Genomic DNA, 20,026 nt, shown 5'->3' on the forward strand with positions numbered 1-20,026 from the left:
CACAAGACATCGTCATCCAACTCATTCCTTCTTCAAGACATCGACGATCCACTGGCAGGCATCCTTTGCCTCGACCAGTCCGTACGGCATGGTCAGAACGAAGCAGTGCATTTGCTTCTCCCAATGAACCCACTCGCCAATGACACCGTGTTCCTCGCACTTCTTGCGAAAGATGACGCCATCCGGGCTCAGCACATCGCATCCAGCAGTTATTCCATGCACCTTGATGCCCTTCTTCGCGAGTAGTGAAATGTCGGCATTGATAGGGGATATGCGGCGATCGGCAGCGTCCCAGTCTCCTTGCCATGCTTTCGCTGTCGCTCTGATGATCTTGGGTGTGAGGAGAGGGTCTCGAGGTGCCACCTTATCGATATCGGAGTTTTCGCGAGTCAAGTCGGTCGATGGGCATACGTTCATGATGGCGACGGGGTGTGGGAGGTGCTTGATTTCGACGCCTTCGCTCTCGCTATCCTCCCGTAGGGCCTCCAGCACAAGACACAGAGCAATATTCGCTCCCGACGAGTCACCCGCCAGTATAACTTTCTCTCCAGTCTCTTCCGCTTCGGCCATTAAAGCTCGGTATGTCTTTTGGCAAACAGGGAAAGACTTGTGCGCGGGGTCGTTGGGGGCAAGAGGTGTTGACACAATGGATATGGAGGTGTCAGACATTTCTTTGGCTAGCTTCGCGCATATTTTGTAATGCTGTGGAGAAGGCGGTTCCTGCCAACTGCCGCCGGCGAAGTAGTATATCCGCTTTTTCGAGCTCTTCTCTGCCTTGTTGGGTGGTATGACATCGTATATGTGTATGTCGCATACGGTTCGTTCGTGGAGGGTACACTGGGAGAGGTTCGATTGCTTTGGCTTGAGTCGGATTGATCCTTCCTCGTGGTCTGCTTGACGGTTGCTGATGCGCGTTCGCATTAGTCGTACCAGAGACTGAACCACAGTCATGAGGAAGGTGCGATCATTGCGATGGGTGAGCTGTATCGAGGAGCCAGTCTTGGCAGTTGGGCTGGGAGTGCTGGCGTCCGTCATGCTGGTCATATTGAAGATTGTCGTTGTAAACACGAAGACGGAGGGAGCTCCGTGGTGAGGAGCGGAAGGATGCTGGACGCGTGGGAACAAGGACGCTTGGGTGGATGCATCTCGTGGCGCAAAGAAAGACGAGCACGCATCGTCGATTACGGGGCCTTAGCAAGCCCACGCGCGCAGGGCGACTCGTTCTCTAGTAAAAAGACGGCACATCAGGGCTTCAATGACGTCGTGACCCAGCGTTTAGGCCAGATAGAGAAGACCCTGACTAAAAGCGGGAAGATATGAACGCTTCCGAGAGTGGGTCGATCTGGAGGTGCTTGCAAAATGTCTCGGCCATCACACAACGGTGAAGGATTGCGGTACGCGTTGCGCAAAAAGCACAATGACGAAGCCATGGGTCGCGCGTGCCGACTGTTCCATGCCAAGCCTGGATTTCTTGGGCAACACCAGGACCGTGCCACCCAACCCTCAACGCGTCTCCAGTTTCTGGGTCTTATCAGCCGTTATGCGCTCTTTATGAAGATCTAATTGAACCCGGGACGATCACAGATTCCATCAATGTCGCAATCGCAACTAGGTCGTCATATGAGGGATCGTATGGACGGGCTGCACAAACCACGGAAGATGCCATGCCACCACTGCTATCATCCGCATAGCGCACAAAAAGACCTTTGGTTCTAGATCCTGTTTTCGATGTCGGATGCGGCGATGCCAATGCAACTCGTGGCTGAGGACCTCCTCCACATGTCCTTATCTGACGCGCAAGCTTGCATGATCAGAACCCAAAACACCTGGGCGGAAGTCTTGGTCGTACCGCTGAGTGGCTGTGCAGCAGGCGGAGAGTGCGATGGGAAGCAGGTTCCGCTCCGCCAGGGTTACAAGTTGCGTCCGCCGGCGCCAACTCCGTCTTGGGTGCTCTTGTCGCCTTGGTATCACATTATGGATTCTTCTTATTGGCGACACTTCATCGCAAGGCCTTGGCCTACGTGCCTGGACCATCAACAAACAAATGAGCTGATCAGGGAACTGACCAAGGGAAGCCTTAAAGGCTATCGTCGCCGTTGAGCCACATGTGGCAGCTGATCCACCACCTACTCCCAAGCAGATCATACCCTATTCCAGCGCTCCTCGGACGTCGATGGCTCCGCAACAGTCCCTTACGGATGACGAAATCAAGAAATTCATTGACGATCTCGATCACGACAAAGATGGCAATGTCGACTACTGGGAGCTGGAACGCAAGCTGGATCAAGTACACAAGGAGATAGCACCCAAAGCGCAACCACATAACCTCCACCATGGATCTCGGGGCGATGAGGCTCGACATGAGTTTCTCAGGAATGTCATCGGAACACGAGACGACCACATCAACCGAGAAACCTTCGCAAAGACTGTCAAGACATGGGAGATACCTTCTTTGGAACAAGACCGGAAAGAAGCAAAAGATGAGGACGATTACCTGAAGCAGGTGCCCCTCCACCGGCGTGCGCGTGCTTACTGGGCAGTCAAAGGGCCTGAGATAATGTTCCTTGGCCTGGTACTTGCCTTGATGATAGGGTTTGGTGTCTGGCAATTCGTCAAGTACCTTACCTTCGATCAGTATACGCCTGCGTTCGGATGGGGAGCTGTCTTGTCCAAGACATGCGCCGGTGTGCTGTACCCGACATTCTTCTTTCTGATCCTGTCCATGTCGCGATGGCTCTCGACGTTCCTTCGGCGGTTCTACTTCATCTCCAGGTTCATCAACTGGGACTTGTCGCAGAGTTTTCACATCAAGATGTCCATCGTTGCATTGGTGTTTGCGACGCTACATGCTATTGGTCATCTTAGCGGCTCTTTCGTCTTTGGAAGTAAGCCCAATCGACAGGACGCAGTTGCCAATGTCATCGGACAGGACGCTGTACCACGTTCATACACCGACTACCTTCGATCATTGCCAGGATGGACTGGTCTCACATCTCTCGGCCTGTTCTACCTCCTCGCATTGATGAGCATGCCCCAGATACGAAAGTGGAGCTACGAGGTCTTCCAGTTAGCTCATCTACTGATGTTTCCCATTATTGGCTTCATGATGGCGCACGGCACTGCTCATCTACTGCAGTGGCCCATGTTCGGCTACTGGCTCGCTTTCCCTACTCTCATGGTTCTCTGCGAACGTGTGTGGCGCTTGATCCTCAGCTTCCGCCCTATTCATGCGGATCTTGAGTTACTAGATGACGAGACTGTTGCCATTACTGCGCAAGTACCCAAGACTCGCCCGTGGGACTACAAAGCTGGTCAATACGTATTTGTGCAGGTTCCGCAGCTTTCCCGATTCCAGTGGCATCCGTTCACCGTGTCAACTTGCATCAACAACACCATGCAAGTTCACATCAAAGCAGATGGCGACTGGACAAACTCGCTGCGCGACCTGGCCAAAGAAGGAGGACGAAAGACTATCAAGATCGGTCTTGATGGGCCATTTGGTGCACCAGCTCAGCGGTTCTATGACTTCGAGTACAGCATGGTATTTGGGTAAGTCATCGCTTTTGTCTCTTCGGGAACTTTGCTAACATGCCATAGTGCCGGTATTGGCATAACGCCGTTTTCTGGTGTACTCACCGATCTCCAACACCACGAGCTCGAGCGTGTCAAGTCCGCAAACGACTCCCCATCCTCACCCGACGAAACCCCCCAAGAGCCTTCGCCGTACACGAACCATCGTCGAGTCGACCTACATTGGATGGTCCGCGACAAGAACAACCTCCTCTGGTTTTCCGATCTTCTCAATGAAGTCTTCCGTCAGCAACCAAACAGCGAAGACCTCGACATCCGCATCAACACCTACGTAACGCAGAAGCGCAAGCAGATCTCCCAACACGTATTCCGATGGCTGCTTGAAAAGCATCGCACAGATGAGCACCCGCAATCGCCCATCACTGGTCTTGTCAACCCAACACATTTCGGACGTCCGGACATTCGGGGCATTATGGAAGCGCACTACGACGATATGAGCAAGGTGTTGGCAGATCGGTTGAACGAGAAAGATGGTAATAAGGATGATGAGATCAAGATTGGTGTTTTCTTCTGTGGCCCACCTGTCATCGGTCAACAGATTGCCGATCAGTGTAGCATGCTGAGTGCGAGGGCGAGGAACGAGGGTAGGAAGCTTGAGTATAGGTTCATGATCGAAGTGTTTGGTTAGCGATAGATGATACCTGCTACTTGTAATAAATTCCCCATTTTTTATATAAGACTTCAGCTCAACCTTCGTCAGGTGGCTGTGTCCACATTTTCGGTTATTACAAACCCTGGAGCATACAATGACTGTATCAGGTGTAGTTCTTCGTGCTTGCCATGTGTGTACCTGCCCACGTGGCTAGCAAGGGATTGGGCACGTGCCCAGGCGCTAAACCGCGTCTCCAAAGCCGACGTGTCGGAACCGTCGTCATTCACTGTCCGGAACACTTTCACTCAACCCCTCGCTCAACCCCCATAGTTGGAAGCACAGCGCGCTTTACAACTCGCTTCCGAACAGATACCCCTACCTCGCGACCAAGACTCCGACCTTCTGCAACCCAAACCCACCCCGCGCACACGAGCGACCCCCTCACTCCCGTCCGTACACCCCCGCTTCCGATCAACACACAACATGGCGTCCTCAGCTTCAAAGCGCCTCTTCAAAGAATACCGCATGCTCTCGAACGACCCACCAGAAGGCATCACCGCCGGCCCAGTCAGCGAAGACGACATGTTCGTGTGGGAAGCGCTGATCCAAGGCCCGGAAGGCACACCCTTTGAAGGCGGCGTCTTCCCCGCTGAGCTACGCTTCCCGAAAGACTACCCGCTTGCGCCGCCAAAGATGAAGTTTATGACGGAGATGTGGCATCCAAATGGTACGTTTGATCATGTGGACATGCTTGCGATTTTCCCTACCTAGACACTTTCATTCACATGTGCGAGTAGCGAGAAGCATGAGTTTTGAAGCACTGAAGCTAACACCATTAACAGTCTACCCCAACGGCGAAGTCTGTATATCCATCCTCCACGCCCCCGGCGAAGACCCCATGCACTACGAACAAGCCTCAGAACGATGGTCGCCCATACAAAGCGTGGAGAAGATTCTGATAAGCGTTATGAGCATGTTGGCGGAGCCGAACGACGAGAGTCCAGCAAATGTAGATGCGGCGCGCATGTGGCGGGAGAAGCGCGACGAGTATGAGAAGATTGTAAGGACGAATGTGCGGAAGAGTCTGGGGCTGTGATGGATTTGAGATGGAGAATGGATGTCACGAATAATGGATGCATAGCGTAACAGGAGTCTTTGCGGTGCTGGGTATCTGTAGCTCATGTTCATATAAAGATATTATGGATCTTTCAGGAAGAATGGCATTACAAGCGACAAGGTGCATGTGATGCTACAAGGTTGAACTTGTATCGCTAGCGAAAGTCAGGCCACGCTAATCTTGCCATAAGAATGCCAAAAGCACACAATCAGTCCAATCTACCACACCGTCTGTTCCGCCATCCTACTATTACCTTCAGACAATCTCCAAACCAGAAGCCTCCCCATACCCATTATACGCCACGCCGCGAAAGTTCCACTTCGGACACTTCTCCTGCACATTACCGCTCTTGTCTGTCGCCCGACTGTATATCGCAACATCCTTGCCCTTCTCAACTTTGACTCTTGCCTTCCATAATGCCCACGCCCACTTGAGTTCAACATCCTTGGCATCCTCGCCCTCATAGGCTGTGATCAACTCTGCTTCTGTCCATGTTGCTCCTCCATCGACACTGACTTCGACTTTGACGATGGGGCCATCCGCACCACTAGGCAGAGCATAGCCCTTGACTTCAATCGTTCCATCAGTGTCTCGCTGCACAGTACTACCCGATTTGGGGATTCCAATGACGCTGTTGACCGGCATGTCTTGTAGAGCATCGACCTTGCCCCAGTACTCCTCCGCCTTTTCTTTCGAATCAGCCTCTGGAGGTAGGACTTTGTAGTCGTGCTGCTGATAGTGACTCTGGCTCTCGCTCAGCTGAACGGAGATGGAGTCAAGCCACTTGACGCTTCTCGCTCCAGCAATACCAGGAGTGACGACGCGGACGGGAGCGCCGTGATTCGGTGGAAGAGGCTTGTCGTTCATTTGAAGGGCGAGTAAAATCGAACTCTCCCGATCCATGGCACGTGATAGTGGGATACTGGCACCGTAGAACTCGTCTTCTTGGGTAGGCGTCTGGTAGCACGAGAACGCCACATGCGCTTCGCTGAGCTTGTTTTCATCGACCTTGACACCAGCCTTCTCCAGAACATCTTTGAGGAGGGGGCCTGTCCATTTGCAATTCATGACTGCGCCATCGAACCAGTCGATTCCGGACACCTCCTTCAACTTTGTACGCATGGTGTGACGACGGTTTCCGGCACATTGCAGTGCACATATTACGGTGTGTTGCGGAAATGCTTCGAGGTCTGCGATGGAAAGCGAGAGTTCATTGTTGATGAGTCCTGTGACGGAGACTTTGTGTGTGCTCGCATCGATGTGAGGAATGGGTCCGTGATTGCGGTCGTAGCCGTCTTGGGTGATGAAGCTGTTCAGTGTTAGTATTGTGGCTGCGTATGGATCTTGAAACTGGGCTGTGGGTATCCCGGATCCAAGGACCCTGATCGACTGAGCCCGCTTTCAGGACGCCGTGCGTGAATGGCTGGTCCCCTACTAGCGCCTCTCATCGTCTCTTCCCATCACAGTCTCCTTCACCCTCACATGCGATGAGCACTAGACGTACCTTTGAACCAGCTTCTCAAGCTCCGGCTCGCGATTAAGCGGCTCCTCGACCGAGTACTCAAGCTTCTACCGCATCGTCAGCCCTACTCGACCAAATCCAGGTTACATATCGACATAGTCTACCGCATTAGGAAACCTATATAAAATTCCGGGGGCGTACCTGGATCATGGTCGTGGATGCTGATTTGGCGGATATGGCGTGATTGAGGCTAAGGGAAGAAAAGGTGGCGGGGCACGCAGGCTATAAGGCACAAAAGCGGGGGCGGGGTAAGAGCGAGGTAGGAGCGACGAGGCTGTTTGCTGGTGCCACACGATGCATGTGACTTTGGCAGGTGCGTCGGTGAGCGTCGCATAGGTGCGGCTCTGCGCTATCTTCTATGGGGAAGTTTGATAGCTGGGTCAATGAGGATGGAATGAATGGGCACGCTGTTTGCCGTCCTGCATGACGTTTGTTCAACAATATATTACGACATCTTGTCTTCGATGACCTCGATCTACTGGCAGCATACGATGTCCATCGGAGAGGGATGCACTCTGGGTAGTCTTCGAGTTGACATACATTTACAGTTCTAGACTGGCAAAGATGCGGCCCTTATTCGTCCAGTGCTATGATACATGCTATAGCTTACACAGCAGCTTCTCAACTACAGCGCTGGCTCTGACGCCCAGTCCTCTTATGCGTAACTTTCTCCTTGGGTCTTCTCAACAGTATCCTTGATGTAGCGCACATATGCCGGTATCAGCGGCTTGCCCTCCTTGTTTTTGGACATGTCGTCCAGCGACCGTACACCCTCGATCAATACTAGCTTTGTTCTAGTCTCGAACGTCTGTGCCTCTTCTGACATGGGCATTTCAGCGCCGAGCACTTTGCGAGACGTCTTAAGAGCGTTCCATATGATGAGTACCTCAAGAAGTTCGTAGCAGTGGTCGGTGATGTGTTCCAAAAGTTTGGTGACGTTCACGAAATCAGTAGCTCTCGCGTCAGAGTTTCTAGATATAGCATCTAGCGATGTCTGGAACGTTTGGTCAGTATTGGTCCGCATGTGCAGGAAGATAATGGGGGAAGATGTACCGTGTATCCACTCTGCTGTAACGCGTGGATCAGGCGGCTAGAAAGTTTCTTGACCTCCTCTTTGTCTCCACCGTATCTGTCGGCGAGTACAGCAGCCATTTCTGTCGGCAGCGCAACCACAGATGGCCTCCCTCTGTAGTCGCCTTCGGCAAACTTGTCTGGTTTTCCGCGCGGTTTCACACCGCGTGGTCTCTTGCCTACATAGTGTTCCTCATCCTCCATGAGCTCCACCACTTGCTTCGCCAGTTTGTGCGCCCTGATTGTATCGTCCTGTGCCCAATCGGCCAGAGCCGCTTTGTCGTGCACAGTCCTCAACACCGCACGCAAAACACCGTAATTGTTCAGCTTGACGCCGGTTTCCTTTGCTCTTTGCAACGCCTTCAGAACAAGATGCTGCATGCCTGCAAGGTTCAACTTCCTGATAACGAGCTCCTGCCACTGCCAGTGGACCTTGATCCCGGCCTCTTGGAATCCCTCCAAGCATCTGACAACATTCTCCCAGTCCTCCTTGGTTTCGCTTTGGTTACAAATCTCCCTGAGCCGCTTGTAACGATTCGGTAGCCTATTGCGGTCGAGGTGTTCAAGAGGCAGGGTAACCTCTCCCAAGGTAATTTCTATAGGCTCGGCTTCGAGTTTTGCGCGGCTCTCTTGCGAGTATACGAGCTTCTGTTGCTCTTTGGTCAAGTGTTCGGGGAGGAGAATTTGAGAGTTGAAGGTCGATAGGAGCTTGGATAGTTCGGGAGAAGACGGTGGGAGGAAATTGGGGAGAGCGCCTGATGTTCGCATTAGTGACGTGCATATAGGAAGGCAATTCGGGAATGATACGGACCTCTTCTGCTCACCGCAGTGCGCGAGAATGCGCGTCTTGAGCCATTGGCATAGAGGCAGATATTGTCTGATCGCAACAATGCCGATTGGCAGCCCCGCCGTATTGAATACATGATATGGTGTGTGCTGAATGCCCTGGTCGCATGGCGTGGGCAAAGTCCAGAAATTTGGCGCAAACGCGTCAAACGCGCCAAGCCACGTCGGCGGCACTTTCGCTTTCTCCGACAGGGCAGACACGACTCCAGCCTCAGCTCCAGCCTCAGGTGTTACACAGCCACATTGCGGTCCCTCTTTCCCGGCAAGCGAAATGTTAGCCCCTAGGAGGACCAACCGCTACAGCTGGCTCTTCCCTCGAGCCAAGAAGACCACCAAAATGGACAACGAGCAGGCCACCTTCTGGCTGAGCCAGTTCATCGGGAAGAACTTGCGCATACACGCCAGTGATGGGCGAGTATTCGGAGGCCAGATGAAATGCACAGACAAAGTACGAGGTCATGACGTGTGGGGAGTCGTGCTGTATTAACTTGACATAGGACCGTAATGTCATTCTTGCACTCGCACACGAGTACCGTGCGCCATCAGCGGAGACGATTCGCAAGGCTGTAGAAGAGTCGGGAAATCCATCTGCATCTGTCGCTTGGAACAGTCGCTACGTCGGACTCATCGTTGTGCCTGGGCAGCATATCACGAAGATCGAGTTTGAGGAGAGTACGTTTGCGGGCCAGAAGAGCGCGGTGACGCTTTGACGGAGCCGACTATGGATGCGTAACTCGAGATGCGCGCTCTCACTGCGAGTTTCGGACTGCGTATGTATGGCGCCATGCCTGGAGAGTCTTTGAGGGCGGGCGCAAGCCAAGTATGCAGTCTTTTCGGACCAGTCAAATTGTGAGTATTGCGTATGAGTGCTGTGATAGGGTCCGTGCTGACTATTGTAGGCAATGACAGTGGCAGAAGTGAAGGTGAACTGGTCGCCACGGTATGGTAGCGAGCAGTGACCCGTAACGCTATTGTCCAACTCCAACAATAGCAGATTATTATTGCATTATTGCAGACTACAAGCAAATTCTTACTCACTTCTTGACCTTTTATATATAACCCTAGAGCCTACATCATCCTCTTTACAACACCAACACGACCGTACCATACATCAACTTCCTCAGCACCATGCATACATCCTGCAACGACCCTACGAGGGAGGGCTTGTATGCCTCAAAGCTCTCCCAGAAGTCACCAGTCACGGTGAAAAATTCCGAGCCAGACGGCCACAACCCCTCCACAACCACACGATCTTCCTTCAAAAATCCGTCCAAGGTCTCTAAGCCTAGAAGACGACCACCAAAAACTCACCTCAAGATCCTGGGTCCGGTCTCCTCCCACACCACTGCAGCCGCACACCAAGCCGCCGTCTCAGCATCACCGTTCCTTTCCCTCCCAGGCGAAATCCGCAACATGATCTATGTCTACGCTCTCACCTCGAAGACAAATCGCCTACCCTACGACAAGCAGCACGGTCGATTCGACGTCTCCAAAATTGGTGCCGGATTGATACAAACCTGCCACATGGTTTCGCGCGAAACCATGTACATGCCATTGACATTAAACACCATTGTGTTTCCTACTTCCACAGGAAGTGGAGACCTCGAAGCAGAACTGAAGAGGCTGGGCTGCATGGGCAAAATCATGCGATTAGGGTATGCATTCAACTGGCATGGAAGTTTGAAGTTCGAACTTATCTGGAGCGACAAACACACAACTACAGTAAATCCGCTTCGATGACGCTCTCCACCGCCCTCGGATGCCGACTTATCTCCACAATCCTAAACCCGGCTTCCTTCAACAATGTCGCCCAATGCTCCTCCGTTCTCTCCATTCCACTCGTACAGTTCATGAGCTGCAGATCAAGCGTCGTCATCAAGTTCGTTGCACCCTTCTTCGGCAACACGACCTCGTAGATCAGGAGCTTGGAGTATCCGCGCTTGAACACAGCGGCGACTTGCGAGAACATGCGTACGCAGTCCGCGTCAGGCCAGTCGTGCGGTACAGCGTGGAAGAAGTAGGCGCGCGCATGCAGTTGGGGTTGCGGGGTGAAGAAGTCGTAAGCCTGCTTCACGATCCTCTTGTCCAAGTCTTCGATCGGCATCGCTACGACTTCTGGGGTATCTTGCAGGATCAATACATCGGCGGGCAGATCGGGATGTTTATCCAGCAGGCGCGAGGTATCGAGGCCGTGTGCGCCACCAATGTCGACGAACAATGATTTCCCGGTTTCGATCTCTGCGCCTTCGACAATTCGCTTGGTGTCGTATACGTCGGTCCAGTCCATCTTGTGGTTTCGCAATGCGGTCATCAGACCCATGAAACTACTTCCCTTTCCTTGCGGATCCGCTGCGCAAGTAGCGAAGAAGTCTGTTCCGTTGGTCATGTCGCGGTAGTTGTCGAGCTGGGTGAGGTCGATGGGTTCGCGGTAGTTGTACTTTTTGAGAAAGCCGGGGAGGTTACATCCAGTGGGGATGGTGTGGTCGATGCTGGACTTGGGTTAGCTGGAAGTCTTTGAGTGTCAACCGGGGGCTTGGGTTGTACGTACCCGCACTTTGTGATCTGGTCGGTATGCGATACTGTGTCGCCGAGAGAAAGCGAGTAGGGTGTAGGCTTCCAGGTGTCCACATCCGTCTCCTCTATTACATAAAGAGCAGCAATGTGCCTCAGAAACCTTCCTATAGCGCATAAATCAGTACTACACTTCTTTCTCGCAATGACATAAACTCACGCAACAAGTTCGGCTCAGCCTTCGTATTCGCCCACTCCAGCAATTGATCCAAGTGCACTGGCGCACCGGGGTTCTTCTTGTCAGCTTCCATCCATTTCTTCCAGATACCGAGATCAAGAATAGTCTGGACACCGGCTACAAGCACGGGTGTCTCGAAAGACAGTCTCCAGCCTTGCTCAAAAGGTGTTTCTAGGCGTGTTAGTAGACGACGCGCCGCTTCTTTGGCTTCGAAGCGCTCGGCGTCTGTGGAGAACTGTGAGGGCTGGATCGCGTCCAAGGTGCTGATGATAGATGTCATGATGTGTATGTTAGGTGGTGTTTAGTTTCGCGTATGAGATGATAGTCTTCCGAAGGGACGGATAGCGAACAGTACTTAAGGAACGTCAACATGATTCATGCTTCATTGTTGTTTACTACACATTCGTGAATTCACGACTCTTCAGGTCCACTTCCCAGAAACCCCAGTCATCCCACGGGATGTCGCATACCGCGGACGGCAATAAGAGCTTGGCACATGTGGGGTTGCTCAGGGAGTTGATCCTTAGCGTACGTTAACACATGCCCATGACTCAATTCGGGACACCGTCGTGGCTGCTATTGCTGGGTTTGGCCTTATCTTGCAGGTCATAATCTCAACGGCTCAAGTGGGATGATTTTGACTGTCGTGGGCATCAAGTCGCCGTCAGCTGTAACGAGGTGTTCTAGATGGAAGCGAAAGTTGCGAGTTATGTGTGTCGTCTCTATTAAAAATATGTAATCGCTGTTAACATCAGGAGCTTCTGCAGAAGCCGTGCATGACGTCCTCGCCTCTCCGCGGAGGAAAGCTATATGCTGTAGAATAGCGCCAAACGGCATGCTGTCGCGATAGCCCAAGGGGCACATATCTCGCCCTGACATCGTTCAAACCATGCTCTTACTTCCAGGACGACCATCTTGACTCCCTCCACGCGCTGAACATCTCCAATGAGAGGGCACTGGAGACAGCATAGGGTCCTTGAACAGCTCCTCCATGCTCTCCTTGCTGCTTGTCTCGATGTCTGTCATCTTCGTCTCGATATCCGTCATCTTGTAGATCTCGAAGCCAGTCTTCTTCTTCTTCATCTTTTCCAATGTACCCGTGTTCGATCGCGATCGGTTGGACTCTTTCGAAACGTAGCCATCGGAAGAGTGCCGTGTCTTCCACGTCTCTGCTCTGAACAGGCTGTTGATGACGGGTGCGTTGACTGCAAAAATGGACACTATCTGTTCAAAGTTGTTAGATATCATCGCAATGCGGCATGTCAAAGGTAGTGAGACTTACAGCTTCGCGTTGTGCCCATACTGAGGACAGAGCGACCTCAACCGAAGAGCCGATAGATAGGATACAGCGAGCGATCGCCATCCCCATAACGAAGAGACCGAGAGAGAGGAGAAAGATGACGCGAATTTTGCTGTGATGCCGGTTAGCTTTGGCTTCTGTCCAGGTCGCGCGTGGACTTACCGCCAGAGGCTGATCTTCGCATCTTTCAACATCCACAAAGGTACGACCAGCAGCAAAGCATCTACACTTTCAATGCGTCAGCTTGGAACCACTGGATTCCATATTGATACTCACAAGACGTTTCCGACAGCGATCACGATGTTGATGACAATGCCAGCTGAACACTCCTTGCCTGGGTCAGGAAGAATCTGCCAGTTTCTCTTCAAGGGCAAACAGTGTGTTGTCTGCGTGATGATGGCGGCGATACACGCAGCGACCGAGATACCCGCCACGGCCTGTACATAATAGTAGAGCCTGGTGCTTCTCCTGCGCCGACGAATGAGTATCAGTTGTTTGGAAGCAGATGTGAACTTACGTCAAACGGAGGAACAGGATAATGAGAGATCCTTTCAAACTCCAGACCAGAAAGATCAAGAAGTAGAAAGAGGCGAACATTCCCTTTGCGCCCTCCCGCATCGACTTTCGCGTTGCAGGTGGAAGCGCTTCACGCTGCTCTTGAGACATGGCTATAGGCGCACCCATTACATCTGGAGTGGCGTTAGTCGAGTGATTCAATACCGAAAGACTTGCGGTAGTCAACTTACTGAGATACTCTACCATAACATAGATCAAAGTGAAAAAGATCCACGAGGTGAATGCGAAGGCGTCGTCCCAGTAGAGGCCTCTCCATCCCAATGTCTTCCATCTGGTGAAGAACCTCGCAGCGATGATGGCACTCCCAATCGCGTACTCGGTGCGACATTCGATGAGCGTCGCATTCGGGTCAGACATCTTAGTGGGTCGTTGCAAAAGAAAGTGGGCGAACTGGTGCGCTAGAAAACCTCCACTCGGTAGGTTGTGTTATATGAAGTGTGCATTCTTTGAAAAGATGGTGATTTAGGAGTAAGCACAGCATCTCTGCACAGTGATTCATTCTCTCAATTCGGATAGGAAAGAGTCGATGAAAACTGGGGGAAGGATTTCTTAAGACAGGGATTGGGCCCCGAGGAGAAGCAAGACACATGATGAGATGGCACTCCTTTACCGAGCTTGAATCCGGTTCCTTGCATGTCGACGCATCCCTCTACTGGTGGAGGCGGCCGTCAGCAAGGCCTCAATCGAGCGTATCATGAGTTTCTCGCCCTTGCTGCCTGAATCGCTTGGGCACGCATAAGACGGCGAATAGTCATGAGCCATGAATGATAGCTCGCTCGGGCGGGAGATTACTGACTCGAGTGGCGTGAGGTATAGGCGGGAATAGGTGCGGCTCCCGTTGAGGCGCATGCCATCTTGATGTCTCTGCGCGAACGCGGACGAACCCTTCCACTGGTTCCTCGCTTGCGAATTTCAACGCTCATCCTGATTGCTTCAGGGCTAGTCTCGCATTGAGGAGCGGCCCCTCCCAGCATGTGCCGAAAGGCGGTGTCCTGAACCACGTTCTCTGTCCATGATTGCCCGTGTTCGGTTGCACATGCCGATGTGCGATGGATTCGCGATACATTCTGTGTTGACAGTACCTAACAAGCGCATGAGTATTCCACAACCTTGCCGAAGGAACAGGTACTGTTAGAGTGATTCATGACAGGTCGCCACGACAACAATCGCCCACTCTTGCTGGCGTGGATATGCTGATGAAGAGTCGTGGGAGTGCAGGTGGTGTCCATAGCCCCGTGCAGCGCATTTAGCCAACCAATGGCAACTCAAATAGGATAAGGCATGTTTCGGCATTGCATCTTGGCCCCATATCCCACGTCGGCAATGGTGCAGCGCCGAACGCTGGAGGAGCCATTCCGGAGAAGTAACCTTGGAAGTCGCGCTGCTGGATTTGATGATGTGTAATCAGCTGCAGGAACTTGAGAGCTGCAGCGGCTGCGCAATGAGGGTGAACGTGGGCCGCAAGAGATGGCTCCCTCTTCACCTGCTTGTATTAGAACCGAGTGTTGGGGCCAATACAACCTTTTCTTTACCCCACAAGTTTCCAGTTCTTACAGGTGAATCACAGTCGATGGGTGTTGATAGCTCTGGCTCGGTACGTCAGTAGAGGTTTGCGCCTGCCTGCGCGTCCGGAGAACGCGCGAAGACGGATGCGGCTTAGCACGACGCGAGAACCCGAACACTGGAGATCTGAACGCGTTCTCAACGATACAAGTGATTAAGGTTCACATCGCGATCTGACCCATCTGGCGTGCGATATCAGTCATCATGACCATGCTTAGAAAACAAAGGAAGTTATCGTGTGTTGCAGACGATGACATTCTCAGACCAACAACCAGCCTAAAGGCCACATCGGCGCCCCAGCAGATGAATCTCTCAACTCTTACTAAGTCAAGCCGCATGCACTTCGTCGACGTAGCAAAATTGATATATCGAGCTTGCGCGTAGATGCCATATCACCTCAGCGCTCCCCTTCGATGTCCTCGTCCACTGGCACCTTCCTCTTCCTTTTCCTCTTCCCCTTCGCTTCATCCTCAGGCGGAAGGAGCTTGACCTCGAGAAGACAGCATCCCCTGCCAGCTTCTTCGCTACACTTCTCGCACTTCCTAGTGTACCACATAGGCTCCCGGAGCTCGTTACCACTCGATATTACTCTAATTCTGCCCTCCTCGCTAGCTATTGTCTCGTTGGCGTGACTGCAACTCTCGTTCGGACACCGCCAGACGTATATTTTGACGAGCGGAGCTATATGGGACTTGGCCTTGGTGGTTTGAGGCGGGTAATGAGACATAGCGAGAGCGCTTGCAGCTTTCTGTATCAAGGCTGTGCGATAGTATATTCTTTCGGGGTATAGAGATAATGTGGCTTTGAAGGCGTGATTGGGAAATGGGGCGACGATACATCCACGAGAAGAAAGAGCTGGATTGGAAGTTGAGTGGGAGTTGGAATGCCACAAAGAGTGCGCACGGACCTGGCTACTTGCACAATGACAACCTGGTGAATGAAAGACAATCAGTCGGCAGATACTCTCCAAGAACCTACCGGGGGCCGCGCTCAAAGATGTGAGGCGCTCTCAGTTTCCATACGATGTAGATACCAGCATGTATGTTGCGAACCGTACGTCTTTCCGGCAACCGCGAGCAAACCAAGGTATAGATGCGAGCTTGCTACTGTAAGCTTGCGGTCGACAAAGAATCTTCCGATATTCGTGGGATATACAGACAATGGCGACAATCACGACAAGTGGGTAGCTGGGAACAAGGGGGTTTGGGCAATGAATGTTTCTATGGGTGTATTGACGGGCTACTAAACTCACAGTGGATACCCAGCGCTTCAGAATGCTTTGTATCGATGTCTTTCTTTAACCGTAAGATCACCTCTCCCCATGATTCTCATGTCCTACACTCTCCGTCTGACCATCATTTGTGTGCCGTGCTTCATCGTCCACTAAGTCTTGCGCTTCAACATCAGCTTCTCGTATGCGGAGCGGTCAGATTCAAGAGGTGTGCCAATAGGTGGCAAGACCTCGGCATCTTCCAACTCCCATACATCTCCAAGCCCATGACAGAGGACTGCTACCAGTAGCGCGATCATCTTAGAGGCAAATTCCCTTGTACTGGAATGATCGGCTGCGCAGTAATGCGCGAACGGCATGTGTCCTTCCTTTGCCTCAGCTGACCTCAAGGCGTCCTTGATGGTCTTATAGTTCCCCTGCTGCTCATAGAAGTTCTGCCTTGCCTCCAGGCATATGCTTTGCCATCTCTCGGGTCGATAGACAAGGGGATCGTTACCTCCGAGTAGTTCAAACCTCTGGCAAGTCTCAATATCGGCGGATTGTGCTTGACCATCGAATACGCGATGTACACGACGCGTGGGAGGGTAAAGTCGCAGAGCTTCCTTGACGATCTCTACGGGCCGTATCTGGTCAATATCGGTCTCAGTCGGGTTGTCGGTAGGCTTATGGAAAGCTTTCGTCGGGTTGATCGCTGTGGCATCCTTCAAATCATCGAGATACTGGAGCAAGCTCAATGTCCACGCTGGACCACCGTTTGCGCCTCGATGCTTGATCTCCAGAAAACAACGTAAGACAACGCGCCACATAGTTTCGTAAGCGGGGAGTAAGAAGTTCATGGGGTTCGCTTCCGGCACCTCTGGATCAACATCGGAGTTGGAGTCGGAGTCGAAACCGCCCGGTACCGGAGACTTAGTCACGCGACGTAAAGCTTTGTGTAGATCAGTTTCCTTCTCCCATGCCGGTTGCTGGTCCTCAGGAAGCGTTTCTGCGATTTTGCTCTTGATCCATAGCTCATTGATTCGATGGCCGATGAACGTAATGTCGGTAAAGAGGTCCTGGCTCTCTAGTGCTGCGTGGGCGTTTTTGAAGAGATAACAAAGCGATTGCTTCAAGACGATGTACTGGGTCAGCTCGGCTAAGTCGACCGCTGTGTCGCTCTTCCTTGCCATGTATTCGCTGAAGAAGGTCATCGCTTGAATGCGCAGGCCGGACCAATCGCCATCTTTATTTTCATCTGTCGATCCTGCTGCGCTCTTCATCAGAAACTCGGTTTTTGTGGTGAAGTCTTTCTTAAAACCCAATTCAGGGTTGGTGAAAGCGTTGTCGATACCGAATACCTTCTTGAGTCTTTCATTAGGCTTGGCTCTCGCGCCCTGCTTATCGGAATAGAAACTGTCCGGTCCGTTTGGTTTGAACTGAATGATTTCGTCGCATCTTGCTGCTTCTTTCGCTTGCTGCCCGCGTTCCAACATATTGAGTTGAGATTGGGAATTTGCGAGGTAATTTGGAGAAGTGAATTGCCATCCTTTTATACATTCACTCACGATTGCTCCGGACCACACGCTTGTCGATTTGTTTTCAGTGTCTGACCATGAAAGTGTGCAGATGATTCTGCAAGCAAGCCACGTCCCAGATCATGACGGTTCGGGGAAGGAAGTGCGCATCCGCTCGTTTTGCTCCGGCCAGGCAACGCAAAACCTGCAGAACACCATGTCCCAGCCGCGTGAGCTCACTGTATAACCCTGAACCAGTGATGCTGTCGTGAATAGAACGGAAGCATTAGATATCGGCAGACTGTGTGAGCGCTAGGCCATTGTCTCAGAACCCGTTCTTTGCCCACTCCATCGCAAGGGCAAGACGTTTCTCAAAGAAGTGAGCACCTACGGCCCCTGGAGCATCCCAGTGAGTTGGTTCATCTTCAGCCTTGCGCCAGCCCATCTTCATGCGAAGGTCTTCCGCGTCCATGATCTCACCGAAAGGAACAATACGGAATTTTCGCGCCGGAAGTACGTTCTCGTACGCATTGAAACCACAGCAGCGCCTCCATTCACGACACCAAGACTGCAAGAATGTCCCCATTCTGACAGACTCGGGTTTCATTCCCAGCTCTTCGAGAATATTCTCTACGGCGACGGCATTGCCACGAAGACCTCGTACTACTACGAGACCGTACATGATAAGATCGCTCAGCGAGTTCTGTCCAAGATCGAGGTGCCATCTGACGGTCATGTGAGGATAGTTCTCGCAGGTGAGAGCGACGAGGTTTACATCATAGACGTGTTGACGTAGATCTGAGAGGCTGCCGTAGTCCCCAAAATGGTCTTGAGCCAACAGAACGATGCAACGGATTCGCTGTCTCCAACTTTCGCTGCACATGTCCAGGAAGCCTAGGAGCTGTACAGGGGGTGTTTTTGTCGTAAATTTGCCACGCCGTTCCGGGTGGTTCAGAAAGACAAGGTCGTTCAGCTGCCATTCGACTTTGAGTGTCTCCGAGCGAAGCTGCCAGCAGGTGTACTGAAGCTGATTGGCTTCCCGTGGTTGACGCCAATCGGTACAGAAGTATGCCTTGTAGTCATCTTCGCGGTGGAAAATGAGGCCGTCTGACTCGTGAAGGGCGTATGTGTAGATCCGATCGCGCAGTTCGCGGGGCAGGCGAAGAAGAGAGCTGGCATTGCTACACGCCATGGTGATAGGTATTGTAAGAATATTGGAAGTTATATCGCTTTTCAGTCCACCTCGTCCGTCCTACTAGAAAGGAAGCGCGGTTAACACAAACGAGGCGTAAAGCTGTCTAGTGCGGACGAGCTTTTAGATCGCATTGGTTGCAGCCTTAAACGCGCTCTCTGCAATGTGCTGGGTACAGCCCGCAGTAATTGAGATGAAACAAGAGCAAAAATTATTGTCGTACACAGATGGGTGGCAGCAAAAAGAAAGCGAGTAGTGCATCGGCCGGGAATCTATCGTGTTGTTAGAACAATGGATCGAATGAAGTGGACGATCTAAACTTACCGAACCCGGGGCTAGCCGAAACTGTCCAAGATAGATGGCAACGGCTAATTTTACCACTAAACCACCGATGCTGAAGATCAGAGTGAAGGATTGGTTCACGTGATTTGATGGAAGTTCGGCTCACAAAACATTACATATCCTCGAACGTACCACCATGCTGTCTGCATAGACAACGACGGCATGGGATGAGTCTCTTCGTGGAGTAGAACGAGGGGTTGGTCAAATTTGCTCGCTTAAAAGCATGCTGCATGCAACTTTACTTTGACAAGGTTAGTGGCATCTTAACCTCCACTGTCTGCTCATATATGGAGGCCGACGACAGTGTATAGCACCATTCACAGAGATGACGGTGAACAACCCTTCTCTTTGTTTCTGCGGTATCTTCCAGGAATTCCGCTAACCTTAGTATACAATATGTGACCCCTCAGGCGTTCAGGTAGGTGCGCTTTATTTGGAGCTGTTCGAGTGCCCAATGATGGTGCAAGGTATACGACAAGGCGTGTCAGCTGCTGGCGTCCAAGGATGCGTGTATGCCATGGGCATATCCTGGGACGGGACGGCAGCCACTGTGCACGCCGTCCGATCCCGACGATCGGGGTCGCATGCGATGACGTCCGCGCGCGCATCTGAGGGATGAAAAGTTGCTAACCGGTATCTAAAGATCCTTACTGTATACTAACCCTGTAACACTTTCCTCGTGAGTTAGACTAGTCGTCTATTTGAATCTCAAGCGAAAGCATTGAAACGTGCACTGCTATCTGGTGAGTGAATTAATGCCAAGTACCTTGGCGCCATCTCGAATTCGGACGCCGCGGAACCCGCTCTCTGCCTCCAGACACATTCCGCACTTCCGCTCTGC

At 52.1% G+C, this 20,026-nt stretch overlaps 10 protein-coding genes and 1 non-coding gene across 11 annotated transcripts; 3 read left to right on the plus strand and 8 right to left on the minus strand.

The window, feature by feature from the left end:
• Nucleotides 1–21: 21 nt before the first annotated feature.
• J4E88_009279 (uncharacterized protein) lies at nt 22–1,044 on the minus strand (the record flags this gene model as incomplete). The annotated part of the gene is made up of 1 exon (XM_049402883.1): nt 22–1,044. The coding sequence occupies one exon, from the start codon at nt 1,042–1,044 to the stop codon at nt 22–24; it is 1,023 nt and encodes a 340-aa protein (XP_049251371.1).
• A 1,129-nt stretch (nt 1,045–2,173) lies between these two features.
• J4E88_009280 (uncharacterized protein) lies at nt 2,174–4,219 on the plus strand (the record flags this gene model as incomplete). The annotated part of the gene is made up of 2 exons (XM_049402884.1): nt 2,174–3,549; nt 3,598–4,219. 2 exons carry the CDS (start codon nt 2,174–2,176, stop codon nt 4,217–4,219), a joined length of 1,998 nt encoding a protein of 665 aa, XP_049251372.1.
• Nucleotides 4,220–4,666: 447 nt separating this feature from the next.
• On the plus strand, nt 4,667–5,279 carry UBC7 (Ubiquitin-conjugating enzyme E2 7; the record flags this gene model as incomplete). Its single annotated transcript, XM_049402885.1, has 2 exons — nt 4,667–4,910; nt 5,026–5,279. 2 exons carry the CDS (start codon nt 4,667–4,669, stop codon nt 5,277–5,279), a joined length of 498 nt encoding a protein of 165 aa, XP_049251373.1.
• A 276-nt stretch (nt 5,280–5,555) lies between these two features.
• J4E88_009282 (uncharacterized protein) lies at nt 5,556–6,972 on the minus strand (the record flags this gene model as incomplete). The annotated part of the gene is made up of 3 exons (XM_049402886.1): nt 5,556–6,609; nt 6,805–6,869; nt 6,964–6,972. 3 exons carry the CDS (start codon nt 6,970–6,972, stop codon nt 5,556–5,558), a joined length of 1,128 nt encoding a protein of 375 aa, XP_049251374.1.
• A 505-nt stretch (nt 6,973–7,477) lies between these two features.
• On the minus strand, nt 7,478–8,661 carry J4E88_009283 (uncharacterized protein; the record flags this gene model as incomplete). The annotated part of the gene is made up of 2 exons (XM_049402887.1): nt 7,478–7,816; nt 7,876–8,661. The coding sequence occupies 2 exons, from the start codon at nt 8,659–8,661 to the stop codon at nt 7,478–7,480; spliced, it is 1,125 nt and encodes a 374-aa protein (XP_049251375.1).
• Nucleotides 8,662–9,010: 349 nt separating this feature from the next.
• On the plus strand, nt 9,011–9,449 carry J4E88_009284 (uncharacterized protein; the record flags this gene model as incomplete). Its single annotated transcript, XM_049402888.1, has 2 exons — nt 9,011–9,187; nt 9,237–9,449. The coding sequence occupies 2 exons, from the start codon at nt 9,011–9,013 to the stop codon at nt 9,447–9,449; spliced, it is 390 nt and encodes a 129-aa protein (XP_049251376.1).
• Nucleotides 9,450–10,456: 1,007 nt separating this feature from the next.
• Nucleotides 10,457–11,768, minus strand: J4E88_009285 (uncharacterized protein; the record flags this gene model as incomplete). Its single annotated transcript, XM_049402889.1, has 3 exons — nt 10,457–11,228; nt 11,288–11,417; nt 11,471–11,768. The coding sequence occupies 3 exons, from the start codon at nt 11,766–11,768 to the stop codon at nt 10,457–10,459; spliced, it is 1,200 nt and encodes a 399-aa protein (XP_049251377.1).
• Nucleotides 11,769–12,370: 602 nt separating this feature from the next.
• On the minus strand, nt 12,371–13,721 carry J4E88_009286 (uncharacterized protein; the record flags this gene model as incomplete). The annotated part of the gene is made up of 6 exons (XM_049402890.1): nt 12,371–12,712; nt 12,771–12,900; nt 12,951–13,016; nt 13,065–13,256; nt 13,306–13,477; nt 13,535–13,721. 6 exons carry the CDS (start codon nt 13,719–13,721, stop codon nt 12,371–12,373), a joined length of 1,089 nt encoding a protein of 362 aa, XP_049251378.1.
• Nucleotides 13,722–16,310: 2,589 nt separating this feature from the next.
• On the minus strand, nt 16,311–17,630 carry J4E88_009287 (uncharacterized protein; the record flags this gene model as incomplete). Its single annotated transcript, XM_049402891.1, has 1 exon — nt 16,311–17,630. The coding sequence occupies one exon, from the start codon at nt 17,628–17,630 to the stop codon at nt 16,311–16,313; it is 1,320 nt and encodes a 439-aa protein (XP_049251379.1).
• Nucleotides 17,631–17,976: 346 nt separating this feature from the next.
• J4E88_009288 (uncharacterized protein) lies at nt 17,977–18,843 on the minus strand (the record flags this gene model as incomplete). Its single annotated transcript, XM_049402892.1, has 1 exon — nt 17,977–18,843. One exon carries the CDS (start codon nt 18,841–18,843, stop codon nt 17,977–17,979), a length of 867 nt encoding a protein of 288 aa, XP_049251380.1.
• A 256-nt stretch (nt 18,844–19,099) lies between these two features.
• On the minus strand, nt 19,100–19,238 carry J4E88_009289. The gene has a single exon. It is a non-coding gene; the product is annotated as a tRNA-Gly (tRNA).
• Between the last annotated feature and the right edge of the window lie 788 nt (nt 19,239–20,026).

This window comes from Alternaria novae-zelandiae, assembly GCF_023758075.1.
Source record: "Alternaria novae-zelandiae strain BMP 2774 chromosome Unknown scaffold_23, whole genome shotgun sequence".
Classification (NCBI taxonomy): domain Eukaryota; kingdom Fungi; phylum Ascomycota; class Dothideomycetes; order Pleosporales; family Pleosporaceae; genus Alternaria; species Alternaria novae-zelandiae.